The sequence below is a fragment of the Salvia miltiorrhiza genome, chromosome 7 (assembly GCF_028751815.1).
Source record: "Salvia miltiorrhiza cultivar Shanhuang (shh) chromosome 7, IMPLAD_Smil_shh, whole genome shotgun sequence".
NCBI classification, from domain to species: domain Eukaryota; kingdom Viridiplantae; phylum Streptophyta; class Magnoliopsida; order Lamiales; family Lamiaceae; genus Salvia; species Salvia miltiorrhiza.
Genome location: NC_080393.1, coordinates 18,456,372 through 18,480,571, shown reverse-complemented (window position 1 = coordinate 18,480,571; position 24,200 = coordinate 18,456,372). Strand labels below are relative to the sequence as shown.

Genomic DNA, 24,200 nt, shown 5'->3' with positions numbered 1-24,200 from the left:
ATCAAAAAAAAAAAAAAAAATATCAAAATATAAGAAATGCATAATTTTAGGGGACATAGAAAATATTATTTCATTTAGTCCATTTTTTATAAATTAAATTAAATATAATTATTTACTTTAATTTAAATATATAAATCAATATATAAATATACATATAATATAAAAAATATAGAACGATGTGTATATTAGGTTGAGATATATACTAAAGTTGATTTCTTAAATTCATGAGATAGGTTTATAAAAATTTATGAGTTTAAAATTTTCATACATGAATAATCATATTATACTACTCCATATTGTAACTTTTTAAACTCATCGATGGAAACATAGATTATTATTACACACGCCAGTGCAGAATCTGCGATGCCATAGTGAATTGTTATTGTTATTTGGAGTAGTTTTGATGGGATTTAATTAAATTTGCTTCAGGTTAAAGCAATGAAACACGCCCACTCCAAAAAACTCGCAATATTTGGATTTGTGAAGTTACTATATCAAATTCAAAACACCCACTGCCCGCACGCACACACCATACTCGATGTGGGAATTAAAAAAATTATATAAAATAAATTTAATTTAAATTTGAAATTGCTAAAAACATTCAAATTTACATAATTAATTTTTCTCTCATGTGTTATATAATTTATCTATTAATTATATATAACAAAATATATTAAAAGCATCACACTCATCCTCAATTTTAAATGGCATTTTCTCTATTCTCCGAGCTTGACTATCCTACATTAAAAATAATATTAAACTTATCAATTCATAACCTAAATAAAAAATTGTTCACCATTCCTACAATATTAGTCTTTCATTATTTCACATTGATCTTTTATTGAATTTCATCGAGAAAAAAGTTAGATACAAAAATACTTATAAGATGTATGTCAAATAAATAATTCTCGTATTAAAGCTTACAATTGAAAATATAAACAAAATAGCTATTAAACTTACTAGTTGAAAATCTAATTAAAATGTTACTGCTTAACTTCAACAAAATTAAATAAAAAGATGTTCAACTTAATTTAGTTAAATAAAATTATTCTATTGTATCTGGGTAATTGAAAACATCTGACTTTCTTTATAATTTAGCATATATATATATATATATATATATATATATAGGGGAGGGCTAGAATAAAAACACTCTTAAAGTGTATAAAATATAAATGATTTTCAGCCCTTAGATCATCAAGATCTACGGTTAATTCGTAACCCTGTTGGATGAATTCATGGTCCTGAGTTCGAATCCGAAAGGTAACAAAAATTTATTTTTCGCAATTCGTAATTTTGTTGGATAAATTCATACGTGTTCTACATAAAATTCGTACATTAAGAAACGTTTATATTTTATACACTTAAGAGTGTTTTTATTCTAGCCCACCCCTATATATATATATATATATATAGGGGAGGGCTACAGTAAAAACACTTCTTAAAATATAAATATAAACGTTTTTTAATGTACGAATTTATCCAACAGGGTTACGAATTCATCCAACATGGTTACGAATTGTGAAAAATAAATTTTTGCTACCTTTGGGATTCGAACCCAGGACCACGAATTCATCCAAAAGGGTTACGAATCAACCGTAGATCTTGATGATCTAAGGGCTGAAAATCATTTACTTATACACTTAAGAGTGTTTTTATTCTAGCCCTCCCATATATATATATATATATATATATATATATATATATATATAGGGTGTGGTTCTAGAGAGAACTACATTATTTGTGAGAACGTGAGAACCATCAAATCTAATGCATTCACGGTAAAAATTAATGCATTCGCTGTTAAAATTAATGCACTCAAAAAAATAAAAAAAATTGCTCCCTTCAGGATTCGAACCCAGCACCTGCATCCACCGTAGATCTTGATGGTTCTCACGTTCTCACATATATATATATATATATATATATATATATATATAGGGAGAGGTTCAAATAAGAACCACTAATAAAATAAGAACGGAGAACCATTTTAAGCCATTCGATCATCAAGATCTACGGTGGATGCATCATCTTGGTGGATGGATGCAGGTGCTGGGTTCGAATCCTGAAGGGAGCAAAAAAAATATTTTTTTCGGATGCATTAAATTTAATAGCGGATGCATTAATTTGTATAGCAGATGCATTAATTTTAGGGTCGAAATTTAATCTACCCACTCTTATAATCTATCTTACAAAACTACCCACATTACCCAAAAGCAAAAAGTGATGGTGATAGACATGATAGGCATGCTTGGTTTTTTGTAAAAGTTCTTACACAATGTCAGAAAGATGCCATAAATGCCAACTCACGTCACTTTCTTGCATTAATATATACTGTAGGTTGAAAAATTGAAAAAAATTAGGGGACGTTTGTGTGTTAGAAATATTATTACGAAGGTACAAAAATTCACGATTATGTGTATTATGAATGAAATATTTATTTTGAAGCGAATGGCATAACTAGCCGCCAGAAATTCTTAGCCGGCAGCACTAGCCGCGGAACTTTTTTACCGGCGGCTAGTGCTTACGGCTACGAATTTCTGGCGGCTAGTTACGAATTGAGAATCAAAAAAAGGTTCTGAAACTAATGGGTCAACTAGCCGCCAGTAAACCCTAGCCGCTAGCACTAGATGTTTTGTTATTACATATATGTTTAAATTGGAATTTTTCAGCCCTCGTATTACTGTTTTATTAAATTTTGTGCATTTTTAACTAACTATCTTACACATTTTCTTACACAATTGTACTTGTATAAGAACTTTTACAAAAAACCAAGCATGCCTATCACCATCACTTTTTGCTTTTGGGTAGTGTGGGTAGTTTTGTAAGATAGATTATAAGAGTGGGTAGATTCCCCTATTCACAGTTAATTTTATTGGTTCTTATGTTCTCACGATAATTGTGGTTCTCACTATAACCGCACCATATATATATATATATATATAGGGAGGACTAGAATAAAAACACTCTTAAGTGTATAAAATATAAATGATTTTCAGCCCTTAGATCATCAAGATCTACGGTTGATTCGTAACCCTTTTGGATGAATTTGTGGTCCTGGGTTCGAATCCCAAAGGTAGCAAAAATTTATTTTTCACAATTCGTAACCATGTTGGATGAATTCGTAACCCTGTTGGATAAAATTCATACATTAAAAAACGTTTATATTTATATTTTAAGAAGTGTTTTTACTGTAGCCCTCCCCTATATATATATATATATATATATATATATATATATATATATATATATATATATATATTGGATCCAATGAGAATGTTATCTTATCGTGGGAATATAAATTTATATCAATAAGTCAGTATAAATCCATGAATAACCTGCTTGTATTGCATGAATAAGCATTCAAATTTCAGTTTGAATTATGGTTATTCGTACATTACAATCAAGTTATTCATTAATTTATATTGGCTTATTCGTTCTCATTCTCACTTGATCCATATATATATATATATATATATATATATATATATATATATATAGGTGGACTAAAATAAAAATACATTTTAAATATAAAATAAGAATTATTTTCAATCCTTACGCCATCGAGATTTACGGTTGATTCATCACCTTGTTGGATGAATTCATGGTCCTGAGTTCGAATCCCATACATAGCAGAAATATAAAGAGAGGGGGATAGATAGATAGAGAGATATATGAGAATAAATCTGGAACGTTATTTTCAAATCCTATAACTGATATTTATCTGGAGGGGACGAAATTTTACTTGGGTTCAAATCTTGGAGAGAGCTAAAATTTTATCAATTAACTGTATATCGTTATTCAACACTATATACCAACTTATTCAGTGTTCTAATTTCTCACGGAAAATAGCATTTTCGTTATAACCTAACCATATATATATATATATATATATATATATACACACACAATAAAACGAATGTAAAAAAATTAGACACCAAAAACTCTCAGCTCCGCGGTAATATCTATCTGCATCGATTTGAGACGGATAATCAACTAAGGTAACAAATTATATTTGACTATTATACATTTTATAAACTTAAATAAGTTCAAGTAATAACAATATCACTATAAATTGGCTTGGAACTAGAATATATAGTAAAATACCTCCACCGTCTCAACTTTTAGTATTCATCTTTTCTATTTTGGGAGTCCCATATTTTGGTATCAATTTCTATTTTTAGTAAAAGTAGGTGGGACCACACTCATATAAAAGGTGAGACTCTTATTCTATTCACAACACACCCAATCACTTTATTAAAACTCGTGCCACTCTCAAATGGATACTATAAGCTGGGACGGAGGATGTAATTTTTTTATTATGGTTTAAATTGTTATGAGTATCAGTTTATGATCACTACAATGAGAATAAAGAATTATTCTTACCCCTTTCGATTGTGAAGATCTATTATTGATGCATCATCATCTTATTGAATGAATGCATTATCTGGATTTCAATTCTAGAGGAAACGATTTTTTGTTCGAGTACAATAAATCTTATTATGAATGCGGCAATTTATACGTTCACTGCATTCTCACGATGAATGTAGTCATAATGAAAACTATATTTATAAGGGTTAATAGCCAAAAAACACACCAAGTATCACCGAATTTGCAAATTGCACATGACCTTCAAAATTAGTCCTAGAATACATCACTTTTTAATTTAGTTGCAATTTGCACACGCGTTGACCATCACCTTAAGCGTAGTTGACGTGGCAGCCGGAAATTGCAGACGTAGACTAACCGCCGGCATGTAAAACGACGTTGTTTTTTAACGCGTTTTTTTAATAAAAAAATTAAAAAAATGGAACAATCTTGTTCTCTCTCAATCTCAATTCCAAATTTTCGCTCAAATCTCAATCCCAACTTCCGCTCAATCTCAATCTCGGTCGCTGCAGCCACCGGAGAAGTCATCGTCCTGCCTTTCGGCGCCGCTCTTCCCTCTCTTTGCGTGGTGTGTGTAGGTCGGAGAAGGTCAGAGGTGGTGGTGGGGTAAAAAGGGGGAAATCCCCAGATTTGGCGGCGGCGGCAGCGAGGAAGAAGAGGAGCTGGGGTTTGGTGTTTGTTGTTGCGTGGTGTGTGTGGTCGGAGGGGGTGGTATTGGCGATGGAAAGACTCGCGAGGGCCGCGATTTGGGGATCTGCAGCCATGGCGCTAGCTCCTAGCGGTGGAGGAGGATGAAAGCGGCGACGTTGTTGGAGAGGATGAAGGCCGAGGGCTGCGATTTGGGGATCTAGGAGGCCGAAGGCCGCGATTTGGGGATCTGCAGCCATGGCGCTAGCTCCTAGCGGTGGAGGAGGATGAAGGCGGCGTTGAGGGAGGAGGACAGAAAGACGACTTGGCGGAGGAAGACGGAGTAGGTGAGATGGGGGAAGGTGGCGGCGTCGATGAGGAATGGCGCCCCAGATCCGCCGCCTTTTCCAGACACCGAGCACCACCTCTACCTCCACCTCCACCGCACCGCACACTTTCAATTCACCGCCATATCTGTAAAACCCTCAAATCCCCTACAATCCCCTGAGGTCCGACGCCTGATTTTGGTGGAAGAGATGGCCGGCGGTGGTGGAAAAGCTTGAGGAAGGAGAGGATGCGGCTGTGATTTGAGAGAGAGAGAGATGATTTTTTGTTTTTTTTTTTTTAATAAAAATGACATGTGTATTGCCAGATCAATTAAATTGCCACGCGTATTGCCACCTACAATAAAAATGCCACGCGTATAGTCCACATCATTGCCGGTCAACTTTAATTATGGCCGGAGTTCTCGCCGTGTGCAAATTACAACAAAATCAATAGTTCATGTATTATGGGACTATTTTGAAGGTCATGTGCAAAATGCAAATTTGGTGAAACTTCGTGTATTTTTTGACTATTAACCCTATTTATAATAAAAACGAAGGACCATTGCATTAAAATTCAAATACAATCAAAGACAAGTGAATTATAAATATCATCCAATCAACTTGAAAGGGCAAATAGTTACAAAACTAGATTAAGTTTTGTTATTTTTTGGAGGAGACGCTGAAGTAGTAAATAAAAATAATATTCACTCCATCTATTAAAAGTGTGATTTGATTTGAGGGCATAAGTTTTAAGAAATGATTAGAAATATGGAGAAACTGACTCATAAAAACCGATTTATTAGATAAATTTTAAATAATTATTTATAAATATCAAATATAAATATACTTAAAGATATAAAAATATGATATTCAATATTATAGACTAACTAAAATAATAAAAAAAACATAATTTTCATGAACATAAAAAAGTATAGGCAAGGCATTAATTTGTGTTGGCCTTTGGTTATTAAATGTGTCTGTGAAAAGGTTTTGGGCCGAAAAATAGAAGGCCGCTCTCAACAATCCATCTCCACCTTCTCCTCTCCTTCTCCTCATCTCACGCTCACTAAATTATACTCACTCCACTCTCTCTCTCTCACACACACACATGGCAACAGAGCATCAACAGCCGGACGCCCAAATCTCCCCCGCCCCGCCCCCCGCCAACACCACCACCGCCCCCCCCGCAGACCCCCCTCCTCTCGACAATCCCACCACCACCGCCACCCCCGCCGCCAACCCTCCCAAGCGACAGCGCCGCCCCAGCGTCCGCCTCGGCGAGATCGGAGGCGACCCACCCTACGATGTTCCCCAGCGACGCCCCAATAAAACCTGGCGCTTCCACAAAGACCCATCTTTAGCCGCCAAAACCTCCAAGACGCGGCCGTTAACCAACCTCGTCAACGGAGCCGCCCCCGTCGCCGCCGCCGCCGACTCCAACTTCCAAGATTCGGTCGAACTCTCCGAGAATTACGCCGATTTCGGCCTCCGGAAGTCCAAAGTGAAGAAACCCACAAAAAGGGCCCGCACGAATTGGAACAAATTCGACTCCTCCGCGGTTAATAACGGCGTAATTGAGAGCACGAGTTTCTTACAGGAAGAGAACGACAATAATAACGAAGAGTTCCGAGAGTTGGAGGGCGAGGGTTCGGAGAGCCCTAAGCAGCAGAGCCCAATCAACTCCGCGGAGAACATGGGATTGCAGTTTTGGGATCAGCAGAGAAGGGGGAGCCGGGCCCGTGTGTCGGAGATCAACGGGGTGCATCTAAACGAGGTGAATTCGCCGGAGAAGAACAATGAGGGGAATTTAGGGGTGAGGGAATGGTTAATCGGATTAGGGTTAGGGAGATACGCACCCGTCTTCGAGATACACGAGGTCGATGACGAGGTATTGCCCATGTTAACGTTGGAGGATCTAAAGGATATGGGAATAAATGCCGTGGGTTCCAGGAGGAAAATGTATTCCTCCATTCTCAAACTAAGAAAAGGCTTTTCCTGACTTGTTTTGTTCTGCTGTATGGATTGCTTTTCTACTAGTTTCTCTTCCTCTCTCTCTTTTTGTTTTCTTGCTATATTAACTACTTGAGTAATAATGATAATGATAATGATGATAATTTTGTAGTGTCCTAGTTTCTTCTTGTTCTCTATGCCTGATGTAGCTGAAGGTGGGAAACAAAGATTTTTGTCTTGGTTAGAGTATTTAAGTCTTGAGGCTTTTAATTACGTTTTGATTTTGTGGAAGCTAATTAGTTCATTAAGATTTGCAACTTTATTGCTTTACTATTCAACTGTTTGTACCTCTGAAATGAATTGTGATCTAGCTTTCTTTACTTTTATCTTAAATATTCTAATCTAGTTGTTCACTGGAGTAGTTTACCTTGGTGCTATGTTGAAAATGTTGTAGTCTGTTCTCTAAATTGTAGTTTTTCTGCATATTGTCTTAACCGATATTATGATTTCTGAATAATCCTAGAAAAAAGTTTGTTATGATAGGTAGGAATCTATTGGTGTTGAGATTCAGATGGTCAGAGTTGTTGGTTGCTTATTAGTTTGAACTTTGGGAACGTAGAGGTTTTACTAAAGATGAAAATTAGTACTACCTTTTGGACGTAAAGACATACTTTGATCATGTACCATGTAACTGTCGCTGAGCTTATATGATAACGGGTAGTAGTGTAATGTGCATTTCTATGGGTTGAATATTGTATGTTGATGAAAGTTTAGCACACTTTAGGAATAACCAGAACGAACCTGGTAAAATGATAGTTCTTGTAGAAAGCAAACCATACCTAATAATTTATTGGATTGAGATAGATAAGAATCCACTTATTCATTGCAATGCACAGTGAGGCAGTTCCAGTTTGGTTGTGAATCGTGTCTGTTTGTTTGTTGTTGTATGTGAATGAGGTAGAAGCAGATTGCAGAGTCTGCTATTGATGTAGAATGGGTAATAAGATTCATGCCTATGGCGTTGTCAGCTTGGGATAAGATACCCTAGTACTATGGTGCCTGGGGTTTTTATTGAGTACATGCATTTGATTTGTTGGTGAAGACGGACGAAGACTAATCTAGGGAAGGCTTGGAAGATGTTAGATAGCTCATATATAACTGTCTCTTTGTTATTATTGAGGTCGTTGTGCCATGCCGGTATCACCTTGCAATGTTCATGTAGCCTACAAGTATATAAAGGACTTGGAAGATTGTATGCTGTATTTAGACATCAGATATACAGTGCATCTAATGTTCTTGTACATATTAGTTTATGCTTTGATCAATTCAATTTCCATCACAACCTATCATGTATCTCCTTATTTATTTTAAAACAAGCTCCACTTATGTTTACAGTTTCTTCGTTTTTGGGTTGGAGATGGATACCAGCTTTTGTAATGATCACAAGATGTAAAGAAGTTGGATATTTATCTTCCTACCAAATTGTCTGTCTTTTGTCATATGTAGTTAGCTCCTTCATGTGCAGTTTGATTGCATATGTAATTATTTTGGCACTGGTTTATTGAGTTAATAATTTTTGCCAAGTTTCATTTGTTGGAAGATATGCGAGATTTTGTCATCTCATCCTAGTACTAAATTCCATCTACTTGTATTCTTTTTTTGACTGATTTTGGCCTATTACAGCACTTTCACTTCCTTATTTAATGTACACAGGTTTTGTAACCAACATTCTGAAACATTTGATTCATTTCTACTATTGTATTTTTATACTATTAACTCCTTAATTAAATAAAAATAATAAAAATAATTATGATTGTACTATTATATTTTTATAGTCCTTATTTAAAATTTGTAATAAATTATTAAGTTTATAGAAGTTAATTTGAAAGAACATTACCTACAATTTTTTATCAGATAAATTTTTAACTTTCATCTTGAATCTAATACTAAAAATACTACTTCTAAATAACTCATTTATATAGCCCCAACTTAAAATTGAAGAAACCCATTCTCTCTAATTAATAGGTCGGATGTTCGAGTCACCAAGAGGGAAAATGAGGAATCATTATTGATCATTTTAAAAAAATAGAAAGGAAAAAAAAAACTCAAAACTTAAGAAGCCCGTACTCCCCCCCCCCCCCCCCCCCGAAAATGACACAGGCATAGTTGCTCCTCTTTGCCAACATGGAACGCTATGCCCTTCTTGAATGGCTCTTTTTCAAGTATAGGGAAACTTAGCTTGTTTGGATTTTACTGTGTTAGGATTGTATTTGAATTTTGGTGATCGATATTTTTAATAATCCTGTAGATTATTGGATGATAAATCTCCTTTTTCGCAGCAGTATCTACAGGGAAATATTGTGGATAGAGATGAAGAGACCTCCAAAATGAAAATGATAGCGTTTGATTTACTACATAAATTGTTAAAAAGTAGGTTTTAATATTTCTATTCAATTAAGAAACAATAGTATTGGTTTGGGCTATATAATATTTATAGATACTTAGTATGTAGTGTTGGAAAAATTCTTTTGAAGATGTCAAAATTCAATGATATCAAAATTCCAATGATGATCAAATTAGTTGACGACTCAGAAAGTTTTCAGCTAAAGTGTAGTAAGTTGAAATCTAAGTAAAAGTAAAAGAAGACTTAAAGAAATTTTATGAAGAATCAAAGGCTACTAGAAATTCTAGTTGAAGAGATTATTCCAACTGAAGAAGAAGATTTTGTTGAAGGAGTCCCAGCTCAAGTGAAGATCCAACTTAAGAGGAGAACCAGTTGACGATGAAAACTCAACAGCAGGAGAAAAAGACTTAGCAGATGTGCCGACCAGAGACAAGAAACAGCTGATCAAATATTCCAACTGGCTTCCAGTCCACAAAAGTGGACCCCACCGAAGATCATCCATACCTAAGAGATTGCAGAGTAAATCTGAAGTTACAGGGTTCATCGTGCATCATGACTTGACAACGTCTTGAATCTAATACTAAAAATACTACTTCTAAATAACTCATTTATATAGCCCCAACTTAAAATTGAAGAAACCCATTCTCTCTAATTAATAGGTCGGATGTTCGAGTCACCAAGAGGGAAAATGAGGAATCATTATTGATCATTTTAAAAAAATAGAAAGAAAAAAAAAAACTCAAAACTTAAGAAGCCCGTACTCCCCCCCCCCCCCCCCCCGCGAAAATGACACAGGCATAGTTGCTCCTCTTTGCCAACATGGAACGCTATGCCCTTCTTGAATGGCTCTTTTTCAAGTATAGGGAAACTTAGCTTGTTTGGATTTTACTGTGTTAGGATTGTATTTGAATTTTGGTGATCGATATTTTTAATAATCCTGTAGATTATTGGATGATAAATCTCCTTTTTCGCAGCAGTATCTACAGGGAAATATTGTGGATAGAGATGAAGAGACCTCCAAAATGAAAATGATAGCGTTTGATTTACTACATAAATTGTTAAAAAGTAGGTTTTAATATTTCTATTCAATTAAGAAACAATAGTATTGGTTTGGGCTATATAATATTTATAGATACTTAGTATGTAGTGTTGGAAAAATTCTTTTGAAGATGTCAAAATTCAATGATATCAAAATTCCAATGATGATCAAATTAGTTGACGACTCAGAAAGTTTTCAGCTAAAGTGTAGTAAGTTGAAATCTAAGTAAAAGTAAAAGAAGACTTAAAGAAATTTTATGAAGAATCAAAGGCTACTAGAAATTCTAGTTGAAGAGATTATTCCAACTGAAGAAGAAGATTTTGTTGAAGGAGTCCCAGCTCAAGTGAAGATCCAACTTAAGAGGAGAACCAGTTGACGATGAAAACTCAACAGCAGGAGAAAAAGACTTAGCAGATGTGCCGACCAGAGACAAGAAACAGCTGATCAAATATTCCAACTGGCTTCCAGTCCACAAAAGTGGACCCCACCGAAGATCATCCATACCTAAGAGATTGCAGAGTAAATCTGAAGTTACAGGGTTCATCGTGCATCATGACTTGACAACGACATCTCTGATGCAGTCCAACAGAAATATTTCAACTGCTAACGGACCGAAATTGAAGAATGCCTTACCCAACGGCTCTATTCAAGTCTCGTCTATATATAACATAAGATCAAATTCAAATGCACCAGAGTTGTTGTACATTTGATTTCTCAAAGCCTTCAAGGCTATTATTCGACAATAGCAACATTTCGATGAGGAACTCGATCTACATTGTAATATTCCAAGTTCATACTTCTGAATCAATAGTTAGTTCCTAGGTATGCGGTTCTTCATAATATTATCATTATCCTAGATTTTGAACATACTAAAATACACCTATGTTCTTCATTGTAACAATGTGTTCAATTAGTTGGATAACAACCTCACACCCTTTTGTAAAAGATAAGTGTTGGAGTAAGAAAGAGTTCGACGAGTAAGCTACGTGTGAATAACCTAAAAGTTGTTGGAAAATAAAGAAGCAAACCGTGCAAATTTCTTTAAACGGTCACGACTGCGTAACCCATAGATCAGCTTAATGTAACTAGTTGGTCGGTTGACTTGCAACCTTAAAATAAGGAATCCTAAATTGAAGTGGATTCCCCTGTTCAACAAGGTTGTGGACGTAGGAGCAGTTGACTCTAAACCACGTTAAACATTTGTGTGCTTTACATTTTACATACATATATCTATCATAAATAAGCATACATATCATTTGCATTATCTTCATCTGACTTAGTAAGTTTGCTCCTTATAATATTGCTGTAAATCAAACTCATAATAAGCTAATAAGATATATAGATAAAGGGATTTTCACAAATCGAGTGTTAAACCACCAAAGTTTTAAACCACTATATTCCACACATACTCGGTCATCAGTCTAACTGACTAGCTGAAGAGCAGTTAGAAAGATTGATAACTGACTAATCAGTGTGAACAAACTTATGTGGAAACTGGTCAGTCTACTTATTAGCTTATTAGAATCAACATCAATTGACTCATTTTCAGTTGAACCTGATCCTTAAACACAACTATGAAAAAATTGTAATTGGTGTATTCCCCATCTCATACACCAATACACACTCGCTCGGGACCAACATGCAATCGTAATCAAATTTGGGGATGTCGATGGGCAGGTTTCACCTGAACCGATTTAGAATAGTTGATTATTCGTTGATCTATAAAGTAATGGTTCTGGTTCTAGACCCGACCCGTTCAGAACTAAAATCTGATCGATCCAGACCCGACCCGACCCGACCGGCTTGTTTCGGGTCCGATCCAACCCGATCCATGATTTATTTTTTATTAATTTCGGGAATGATATTTTAAAAATATATTAATAATATTGCCATAATATTTTTTGCGAAAATGAAAAGGTACAAATAACTTAAATAAATACGAAGTTGGATTCAACAATAGAACTGCAAAAAAAGTTGTGAAGCATGTGATCAAGTTTCATCAAGGCAAGCAAGAAGTTCTTTTTTTTATTCCCACAAAGTTTATTGATTGTTCATTTCCTGCAATTACACAAATTTAAGAACGACAACTGCAAAGGCTTGAACATAATAAAGTAGTTAACAAAAGTGAATATTACTTACAATAGATATTACCATTTCACAACTCCTTTTCATTGCCTTCACCGAATGCACCTAAAACGAGGGACTGTAATAATCTGCGCTATAAACACATACAAAAATAATTATAAAAACTCAACTTAAATGATAAATAAGTGTATAATGATATACAGTTAAAAATGATACCTACGATTTTATTTAATAGTTGGAATCCAATCATTAGTCACTACCAATGACTCAACAATATTCAGACTTAATCTAGAACGAGCCTCATCTATGATATGACCCCCAAAACTAAATGTTGACTCTGAGGCAACTGGTATGGTCAACATATCGCATGCTATCTTTTGTCAATATATCATGTAGCAAATAAGCCCTTGGTGGATGGAGCAAATAAGCCCTTGGTGGATATAGGCTTCATTCACCAAGGGCATGTTTGTTACTTTCTCTGTCCCGCAAAACATGAGTTGTTTCTCTTGGGCACGAGATCTAAGAAAGTATTCCCTCCGTCCCACTAGACTTGGCACTTTTGAGTTGGGCACGGAGATTAAGAATAAAGGGTTAAGAGTGTAAAGTAGGTAGGGTCCACTTATTTTATGTGAGTAGAGAAAGTAGGGATCACATACTATTTTAGGAAAGTGCCAATTCTAGTGGGACAAACAAAAAAGGCAAGTGTGCCAAGTCTAGTGGGACGGAGGGAGTAATATTTAGTGTGTTAAGTGTGATAGATAAAAAAGTAAAAATGTGAATAAGGGAAAATTTTTTTACCATATAAAGAAACGTAACAAGTTTCGTGGGGCCTAAAACAGAATACGATTCATGTTTCGTGGGACAGGACAGAGGGAGTACATGGTATGGGATAATGTGTGATATTTTTTACTGTGATATCCATTAATTTATTAAATATTAATATCATATTTAATCATATATATATATATATATATATATATAAAATTAAATATTTTGTATTGCGTATCACACTTCTCATGTGTAATACAAAATCAAAAAGATATAGATAGTAGATAACGAGCCATTGGCTTTCATATTTTAAGCAAACGATATATTAGGATGCTATATGTATCTATATATTTCGTTATATTTTCATCGAATCATATGCTTCATTTTTTACATATTCACAATCATTATTTAAACATACATATTTTTTTTTTCGACTGTGACAGCTAACATTCTTCGTAAAAGATTGAAAGTTAGCAACATCTTCACTCTGGAATATATATTACGATTAGAATAATAAAAACAAGTACTCCATCCCATTTATCTTAAGATAAATTTTTGGGCACAAAATTTAAGAAATTAGTACTCCCTTCGTTCTTCAAATAACTTTCTATATTTCTTTTTTGAGACGTCCCCAAATAACTTCATATCTATTTTGGGGCATTACCCCATCACTAATAATATTTTATTTATTCTTACTTTTCAACATTTATCATTCTCAATACTAATTGTAACACTTTTTTACCACTTTCAATACTAATTACTAGTATTACAATTTTTTTTTTCATTATCAATACACAACTTTTCCTTAAAATCCGTGTTGTTTCCTATTAGGAAGTTATTTGGAGGACGGAGGAAATAGTATATAGTATGCTAAGTGTGATAGATGAAAAAGTGAAAAAAGGTGAATAAAAGATAAAATATTTGCTGCCTCAAAAAAAAAAAGATAAAACATTTGCCAAATAAAAAAATATCTCAAGATGAGTGGGACGAAAAGAGTAGTACATAAACTAATTTTGAATTGCAGCTGTATATTATTCCATTTCATTAGAAGATCTAAAAGGTTCAAATATAGTTAAAAAAGTATACAACTTCCAGCAAAATTTCGCAGCTATCAATCTTATACCAAAAAGGTTACAAAGTTTCTGAACAAATTTGCTGTGGGATGATGCTCTAAAGTAAATGATCACATCACCATGTATATAATCCATCAACTTACAACCTTAACTACAAAATGTTGAAGGATCTCATTCAGAAAAAAATCGTTGTCAAAGTCATCTTCTTACGCCCAATAAGTGTGGATGTAAGCAGATCTCCAAGAAATTTTGCAATTCTAAAATCAGCTCTTGCTAGAAAAGATCGACAGGGGAAAGGGTAACGATTTCTGCAGCATGTATTCATGAAGTATAATAAAGAGCTGACAAAAATATCAACAAGTCACCAAGAAGAAGGCCAACCACATCAAAGACGAATTTTGGAGCAAATAATCCCCAGACCTGCAATGTATTATGATGTAATCGCTGAATAATACTGAGTCAGCTTAAGTGCAAGTAAAACTCAAAATACGAGGATATACCATGAGATGCCGCCTTTGTATTGTGACACATAGCATCGTGAATGTGGTTGTTATGGCTGTGATGAGTCCATACATCAAATACACCTGAAGACCAAGAGACACCTATAATTTCCAGCTCAAGTTCCAAAAGAGCATTTCAATATGAGACATCCCAAGGAAAACTTACTTGACATATTCTAATAGAAAATACTTGTTTGCTCTGCCTCAGCAGATAACCGCGTGCAACGAGTGGAAGTCCAAATATAGGAAGAATGTGTGAAAAACCGAATGTGTCGATGGTGAGAAGGATAGCTTGCCGAATAAGTTTGAATTCATCAAACCTGAAGTAGATGAAGATGGTTAGTTCAGATGCATTGACAATATTGTTTGGCCTTGGAAGAAGGAACAAGCAAGGCCATGTGTGTTCTCACCCAATAAATGCAGCTGCATATCTGAGGCCATCAAAAGCACACCTACACAGTGAAAAGGCAAAAAAACGAGTTATGGGCCGTACTAAGTAAAGCCTTTAACACCAAAATAAACCAGACACAGTCTCATATCACAATGTGCTCGAAACTCGGGAGAAGCACAAAGCATCTTACCAATGACCGGTACTGAAAAACATGCACACAGCCAGAAGGCTCCATTGGGATACAGGAAGGACATAAGAGAGTGAAGATCCAGAAGAGTCATTTTCGGTGTTCTGTTCCAAGGCCATTAATCTAATTAAGCACCAACCTATAGAGAATTAATCCAAAGAAAACGTATTAATCACTGAGCTAACTTCTTACTAATCACCAGCTTTAATATTAATTACTGAAGAAATTAACCCATTGAATATAATACACACACTACGGAAGAAAAAAGGTAGAGCAAGAACCTCCGATCAGCAAAGCCAAGAAAGCAAGAGAACCCTGTTTCCCAGACAACAAAATGGTCATCGAACTCCATGCAGCTGTCAAGGCCAATGCTTTAACAACTGTACTTTGTTCCAAGTTTGAGGTTCTCCCCCTATCAATAAGTTGACCTATGACCAATAATGAGAGTTGTAGAAGTCCAGCAGCATAGATCACTCGAGGAATTAGGTTTCCTTTTATGCGCCAAAGTGAAAGGTTTGAACTCAATAAACTACTATCTGAGGCCCAGTTTAAGAGTATGAGCATATAGTTAAATAGAGTTCCTGCAGCAACATACTTCAAAATGCCCTGAGAAGAACAAGAAGTGATGCCCTTGTACAGAAGATACGCAACGATGCCAAGAGCTAACATCGGAAGAACTTCAGCAACATTCATCCAAAGCTCAGAATCATTGTCAGTTCCCAGCATGTTTGAGGAATCAACCTTCAAGAACAATGAGTTCACAGCCTGCTTCAACTGTCCTAATTCAATACTGATTCTGAGAAAGGGAACCAAAAGACAAAGCACAAGTGCCTGCAGGTTCCAAAAAACTTTAGCAAACAGCAATGTATGGATATCGGGATCCATGCAACAAAGACATCAGAATTAATGTGTATGAGCCAAAATCACCAAAGGTAAAATGATGACAGAAGCCTACTTCAAGAAGCTTCATCTGCTTCATTATAGCTTGACGTAGTTGAAGTATTGCAGTTGTTGCCAAAAGAAAACTTGCCACTCGTCCTTCTTCAACTGCATCAAAGTAATATGGAATGAAAACAAATAGCAAAAAGTGGAACGAGAAAGCCAAAATACATAGTATCAGAATCAGATGCAGTGCTTACGAATAAAACTGTTAGAAAGGAAACTCGATGCACGTATCAGAATAACAATACAAGCAAGATTCGCCCCCAAAAAATTCATAAAATAGTCGGAAAGGAATGACTGGAGCCCACATAACTTGTCCAGCCTCCTGATGAGAAATACATGCAGATAAAGTGAACTTAACATGACGAAAAAGCCTATTCCCATAATCTTCAAATTGAATTCAGTCCAGTTGGATCGTGCTAGTGCAGCAACACTTTCCAGAAACTTAGAATATGCATCAAGTTGCCGTCTGACTAAAGTCAGTGGTAGAAAAGCCCCCGAGATATTTCTTGAAGTGATTGACCAAAGCTCCTGTGCCTCTGAATATAGCTCTGATACATGCAGCAAGTCTTTATCCGAAAATCCAATTAATGATAAAGATGAATAGACATCGATATATTTCTTCACCTACAGAAGCAAACCCTGAGTCATAGAAAAGGGTGGCAGCAATTTACTCTTATAGCAGAAAAAGAGTAAATAAATATATAATGCTGATTTTGGGATGGGAAGCACGTCAAGTGCGTACTAGATATATAATTACATGTATGCACATTTTGTGAAGAAATTACTTGAGCAGCTCGATGCACCAATGGAAGTAATACCTAATTTAAAGCATGGGTAGTTACTAGTTAGATAAGCATTTGTTACCTACTTTATTTTTTAAGGTTAACCACAAGCACTTTTTCCATATGGAGGTGTCCTTCTGTACCATATTATTAACTGTCATTAAATTAGAGACGTCAGACAACAAATAAACTTGACACCACCATTTATGTTAGAACAATCATTGACATGTCAAAATAGGGCATATGCAAGAGTATTCTATTCTTCTGCGGACAAATAATTGATTTCTAAACAAATTCATCTTTATGTGATAACTGATATATTCACGAGAACATGAACGCAATTTTGTGGCCAATCGAACTTCTGTCAGTTGCATAAACCAATATTACTGCTTTGGTACTGTCTAGGGAAAAGGGTCAGTTACACCCATAATGTTTCCTCTTGGGATCAAACAACCCCGTAAAGTATTTTAGGTACAAATAAACCCTTAAAATAAATAGACGAAAATTTCACATAATTCTATATTGGAGAGGTAATAGTAGTGAAGGGCATGTATGTCAACAATTACAACATTAAAGGGGCTTATTTGCACCTAAAAATACTTTACATGGTTACTTGATCCTAAGAGGAAATATTATGGGTGTATTTGACCCTTTTTCCCAATTTTAAACGTTGATATTTCCAAACCAAAACTACGCATAGGGACCACAAACCCAATTTTGATCCGACATCAAATAAAATTTCCTTAAAGAAAGAAAAGTTGTATGGATTTTATCACTAACAAACATTTGGACTTGAACCAAATTGATACCATACTGCATGCAAACCATGGGAAGCATAATGAAGTATCACATAATGAAGGATAAAAACCAGCAGGGATATGGTTCAACATGTTAAGAAAAACAAATCAAATCAAAACAAAACCCAAGCAACCAAGTATCACCTTAACCCTAAAGTGCCAGGCCTGTATGCCAAAATAGGTATAAAGATTAGGAAACATGTACCTGCCAGGAATTAATGCAAAGGGCATTCACATAGTTCAGCATCCAACTTTGAACTTCTGATGGACTTTGATCATCACTAGTAATCGACTCTTCCTGATTCCATGTACCACCAGCCAAGGAATAGAGTTCAGAGTTAACACGCCCAATACTGAAAATATGTTATCTCATCATTTCATGAAAATTTCTGTAGAATATATTTAACTAATTAGAGCAAAAATAGGGGTAATAAATAACTACAGTATTCCAGAAAGACATGTCATGAAGTGTATTGGATTTTTCCTTTTCATCACAGATCTTAGACTAAAGAACAAAGTGCATTTTATTCAGATTCTAAAGTAACAAACACTGTATAACTTCTCCAGGGTTTTATATACATGAAAACTCATACCAGAAAAGAAATTCAACAATCCTCTTTTGAAATATTTTTTTCCTTATTGATTCATTTTATTTCTGGGACAAGCAGTTGACATAGTTTTCTGGAAAATATGACATTTTCCTCAAAGGCATCACAAGCACTACATTACTTTTCAACCAAAAAAGAGGGGGGAAATAAAAGCAAAGAGAAAAAGATAATGAACAAGCTTTCAGATGATTCTCATATCAACTACCTTCCAAAAGGAAATGGAATACCAAGCAGGGCAGAGACAGTTGCAGCAAAATCTAGCTGCAAAGATAGGCTAGAATAAATTAAATTATTTGGAAAAACTTATTACTGAGCTCACCAGCATTCTGAGATTGATTTAATTGACAGACCTGTTGAATTGAGTTAGTGCAAACTCGCCTTTCGTGCTGTAAATAAGAACAGATAGTATTAAAGGAAGAATTGAACATTTATAGATCATTAGATGAGTAAAAATATTAACAATGATATTAGACAAAGGAATCCAAATCCTTTTATTTTAAAATTACATAAAAACGGAACGAGAATATTTTGATGCATTGACATGAATCTTATATTTGAATATGATATCAGGACCAACAGAACTGAGAGAAAGATTTTGGATTTCTAATCATGTTTATTAACCATGTTTTAAGCGGAGTACTATATATTCTTATTGTTATTGGCCATATCCAGCCAACCTCTTCTTTTCTATTTGAGTGGTCCGTGGAGATTTTTTATTCTTTTCTGTTTTGAAGAGTTGGAGAGTGATAAATTTCAAAGGCTAAAAGGAAGGGTTCACCAGGAAGGTAGCAGAGGACTTCAAGAACTTGAATTGTGTAAAAGAAAGATCACAATTATGAGAACTGAGTTTCAACTCTTACAACTTCTTTATATTCCTCCCACGAGATTCTTTCTTATCCTGTGCAGCTATTCCTGATCACTGAACTTTCTCCATAAACAAAGTAAATGTACTCTAGTATTACTGTGGTCAAATGATTTAGACATACCACATCCAATTGGCAAGACGAACTCTCGGCTGCAGCAGGTAATGTATTAGGCTTCTTCATAGTCAAAGCAAAAATTGCTGTTTCCACCTGCATAGCAGATTGATAATATAAGTATTGAGCAGTAACCACATATCCTTAGAGAAACTAAAGAGAGACAACACCTCCTCAGCAGTGCCTCCCCCATGATCACCATTAAGTGTCTGCCCATGATCTCCCATGACAAGAAGCATTGTATTTTCATGCAAACCACCAGGTCCACTTTGGCTGTTCAGTGCTCCTACAACTTTCTGGGGCAATAATAAAATGTCATTTCATGGTTATAATAGATGGCAATAGTTTCACCAGTAAAAGAATATCAAAACAATTTCTAAAACTTGCCATGCCCAAAATGATGGAAAATATTTGGGAAAAATAAGTTCTTTCCCGATTGGCATTTATACTTTTTTTAGCTGCTACTATATAACAGAAAATTAAATGATTAAGTACCTCTATAACTTCATTGTATTGCTCCAACTTTTCTATCATTGGGTTAGAGTCAACTCCAAATATATGCCCAGCATGATCCTGTATCATGGCTTTTATATAAGATATTAAGTGATGGGATGGGATCAAGTGAGAATTACATCTTTTTGTGAGAATGGGGAACCAATCACAGCCCTTTATTTGGACATGAACAACGATTGTTCAACATTAAGTCATGAACATCGCTGTTCATGCGTCACATGAACAACGGTGTTCATGACTTACTATCATGAACATCGTTGTTCATGTACTTATGTTCATGTATTTTATGTATTTGTTCATGGCTCTCCATATGAACATCGTTGTTCATGCGTTTTTGTTCATGTATATTATGTATTTGTTCATTGGTTCGCACATGAACATCGTTGTTCATCAGTTCACACATGATCCTCTCCCTATATATATATATATATATATATATATATATATGGGGGGGGGGGGTGTGGAGAGGAAAGAAAAACATAAAGCATATGTGTGATTGAAAAAACTTAAGCCTGTTGCATTTTAAAAACATCAACTGCTAATCACACAAGAGATTTTAGATTTCAACTAAAACCTGGTTGGAAAAGCTGGAAAATGATACAATAATGCATTGGAAGAATGGTATCTTGGAAGGAATCAGATCTTTAGGGACATGACATATTCTGTTGAAGAGTACACATACTTTTAGATATAATGCTACGTTTATTCACTGAACATGGAAAAAAACCAGTATATTTTATGTTATCTGGCAGTGATGACTATTCTGTCTACTGCGTCATTTTTCCAGGGAGGCTCTTGTATACTGCAGTATCTCTTAAAAAAAGATATTTTAGAATCTCACTGGAAGATTTCTAATTTGTTTATTTTCATATTCATTGAGTACTTAGCCAAGACAGCTGCCTATGTCTCATTCTCTTCACTGAACTCTTGTTTCTCCATTTGTGGTAAGAAAGAGAGTAGGGAATGAAGAAACAACAGTATGGCTAGGAAAGAAATAACAACAATATGGCTAGGCACTCACCACACCGAGAAAATGTGCTATTAGCACATCCCAATCTTCTTTGTACAGGGCAGGGAATAAGTTCGTGATGCACCCATTGTCAACCTGACAAAGGAAAAGCCATGAAGAATTAAAGATATATAGAAGCAAATAAGTATACAGAACGAAAACATAACATAGAAATTGTTGCATAATTTATGCTCTCATCGAGCGCCGTGCACAGCAAGGGCTGTTTTAGCCGTTGGCTCTAACAGAAATTCACATAAAATTCAAACTTCTACAGACACAGGTATATCTAATGATCATAAAAATAACAGTACCGTATCAAGGTCTTTGACATTAAAAGATGGGAATGGATAAGATGTGGCAAAATGATCTGGAAATAATTGCACCCATGTATCATCCCCCATCATCACCACTCGTTTGCCATTTTGAACCAACTATAAACAAAAAAAAAGGAGCAAAAATATCATATATTAGAAATGCTCAGCTATTAAGTAATAATCAGATATAGGACAGACCTGATGTATCAAGTTATCTTCAAGAATTGCTGGAGCACCAAAACTGTTCCCCACATCAATAAATGTGGGAAGTCCACCCGTAGTCAAGCCCTGGATATGAAAACATTAACAGTTATAGCATGAAGATACAACATTAAAGACTAAGGAGATATATGAACAACTAAGACTTCCATGAGAACAGTCCGAACTTCCTTATTTCAAATACTTGGCACATTAAACCACCAGAGAAGACTCACTTTTCTTTTTCTCAGAAAGTATTAAAGATAACATATACGAGCAAGGTCAACCAAAAAGTTAAAGTTACATGCAGATCACTATCCAATGTGTTCTTATTACAGCACATATCAACAAAACCTGAAAAGATTCCAACTGTTTTTTTGTCTGCTGATTCAATTTGGCTTTAACACTCACTTGAAACCAAGTAGTATAAACTTTTCCCAATATTAGATTACCAGCAATGAGTCTATGACGAAGCCTGGACACGTTTAAGCTAACAAAAATTTCCAAAGAAGTATGAGCATTGAGCACTCAATCCCAATTTATTTTTCCTCACTTGAATTGATAAACTTAATTGCGTACAAAACAAAAATTTGGGGCATGACAATTATTAAGTTGAAATTTTGCAGAATGTCCTCGATAGGAACTAGATGAACCGGTCTATATAAAGAGCAACTACCATTCTCCTACTGATAACAAAGACATGGCGCTCTAGTTGAGTAGCCCGATGTCTTGGAATAATTGTACAAGATTACGATGGTTAAGCCACATAACATATATACACCTCGACTTATTCCATAGTGCAAAAGGTAATAACAAATATTCACCTTTAGACGCTGCAAGCTGGTGGTAGGGGGGTCGGCTATAGCTTTGAAAATTCTTGTCGATGATTGGTTCCGAGCAGCAAGTTCATGCATCACTTGTAACCTATCCATCCACGGCTTTTTCTCTAGAAACACACAAACATAAATCTTAGGTTGAGTGAACACATGATATCACAAATAGTCTCCTCAATAAAACAATAAGCAAGCATCAAAATGCAGATTATACTACATACCTGCAAAAAATGTGCTGGGAGCGACAAAATCAAACCTATAATAAGAGTGCCTCATAAACACTGGAGGGGGAAAGAATCCAACAAGCGGATAAAAGAATCTCAGAGAAGAATTGCAAAAGTGTGAACCTTAGAGCATCTAGAACGATGATAACAAGACGGGCAACAGCAGGCTTGGTCCAACAACTTCCGTTGGCATAATTTTGATGGCGAGTAGGAGCAAAGCAGGGCGACTCGACGACGTCGTTGCATTCACTATAATGGGAAAGCTCCGTGCGAGTAAGAAGGAAACCTCTGGTAAACAGCAAAATGGCCAAGCTGTGAAGCAGCATTATTCCCAGGAATCCCCGCCCAATCCAATTCTCGCTTCTCCAAACCCGTTTCTCATATATCCCCATTTTCCAGTATACGGATCTTCTCAGAAATTGGTTCTCACATAGTTTTAGTTCAGAATCTGAGCAGTATACTGCTTCACTCAATTTGAGCATTAACCAAAATGGAGCTATGGATGCTCTCAAAAAAAAAAAAAATGGAGCTATGGATAGTTAGTTGGGTCTATGGATCCTAGGGTTAGAGATGAAGTTATAGTGAGTAACTCCAAATTAGCCTGACCCAAAATCATTAAAAAATTTAAATAAAATTGTTATGTTCCAAGCAAGTGAAGAAATCTTTTAATACCGTTCTTCTCTACTTGTTTTACTCGCCTTCTTCAATTATTTTTCAACCCACCTCGTTATCAAATTTTGGATTTTCTTAATCGGGTATATTTTGTTATCATACTATTGATCAATCAATAGACACATTGTTAACGAAAGCTTTCATTTGAATCCACATCTTTCAATTATTGATAAATATATGATTGGTTGCAAATATTTATACAATAAAAGATGCAACTGATGTAAGAGCAACAAATGAAGTCGAGATTTGACTACATATAATGGGAAAAAATGGTAGAGTTTGATGTATTAATATACTACTATAACTTATAAATAAATAAGTAGACTGATCCAGATTCGAGATGTCTCTCTTTAATTAAAGAGTGCAATATACTATTGTAAGGTGCAACTTAAAAAATGTTGAGAAAGTGAAATGACACAATACAAATTTATAACTAGATGGGTTATAAATTTGTAACTCGAGATGGGCCGGTTCTCTCTCTCAAATTTATAACTTAAAAAAAAAAAAAAAAACACTCTCAAGGGCCGGTATAATCTAAGTTAAATATTTATATTGGGCTGCATTCCAGCCTAAGGAAAACCATGCAATC

General features: G+C 35.2%; 2 protein-coding genes across 3 annotated transcripts; one reads left to right on the top strand and one right to left on the bottom strand.

Annotated features, from left to right (window-relative positions):
- Positions 1 to 6,298: 6,298 nt before the first annotated feature.
- On the top strand, positions 6,299 to 7,471 carry LOC130993118 (uncharacterized). The gene has a single exon (XM_057917871.1). It carries the CDS (start codon positions 6,451 to 6,453, stop codon positions 7,339 to 7,341), a length of 891 nt encoding a protein of 296 aa, XP_057773854.1. The 5' UTR covers positions 6,299 to 6,450; the 3' UTR covers positions 7,342 to 7,471.
- Positions 7,472 to 14,596: 7,125 nt separating this feature from the next.
- LOC130993117 (uncharacterized) lies at positions 14,597 to 23,610 on the bottom strand. Of its 2 annotated transcripts, XM_057917868.1 has the most exons (20): positions 23,063 to 23,610; positions 22,937 to 22,971; positions 22,707 to 22,828; positions 21,883 to 21,972; positions 21,682 to 21,801; positions 21,383 to 21,466; positions 20,344 to 20,421; positions 20,019 to 20,144; positions 19,858 to 19,944; positions 19,222 to 19,257; positions 19,077 to 19,132; positions 18,469 to 18,616; positions 16,879 to 17,308; positions 16,695 to 16,786; positions 16,021 to 16,570; positions 15,743 to 15,878; positions 15,572 to 15,613; positions 15,328 to 15,481; positions 15,162 to 15,245; positions 14,597 to 15,081 (listed from the first exon to the last, which is right to left on the bottom strand). In XM_057917868.1, exons 1-20 carry the CDS (start codon positions 23,419 to 23,421, stop codon positions 14,983 to 14,985), a joined length of 2,928 nt encoding a protein of 975 aa, XP_057773851.1. In that variant the 5' UTR covers positions 23,422 to 23,610; the 3' UTR covers positions 14,597 to 14,982. The 2 variants fall into 2 exon arrangements, with proteins under 2 accessions (XP_057773851.1, XP_057773853.1); XM_057917870.1 differs by lacking the exon at positions 22,937 to 22,971 and having other exon boundaries at positions 23,063 to 23,437.
- Positions 23,611 to 24,200: the final 590 nt, after the last annotated feature.

Coding starts and splice junctions, on each gene's coding strand:
- LOC130993118 (XM_057917871.1), top strand. CDS start 6,451: ATGGCAACAGAGCATCAACAGCCGGACGCCCAAATCTCCCCCGCCCCG.
- LOC130993117 (XM_057917868.1), bottom strand. CDS start 23,421: ATGCTCAAATTGAGTGAAGCAGTATACTGCTCAGATTCTGAACTAAAA. Junction 21,973..22,706: donor CCAGCTTGCAGCGTCTAAAG/GTGAATATTTGT, acceptor TTTCATATCCAG/GGCTTGACTACGGGTGGACT. Junction 18,617..19,076: donor ATTCCATTTCCTTTTGGAAG/GTAGTTGATATG, acceptor ACATATTTTCAG/TATTGGGCGTGTTAACTCTG.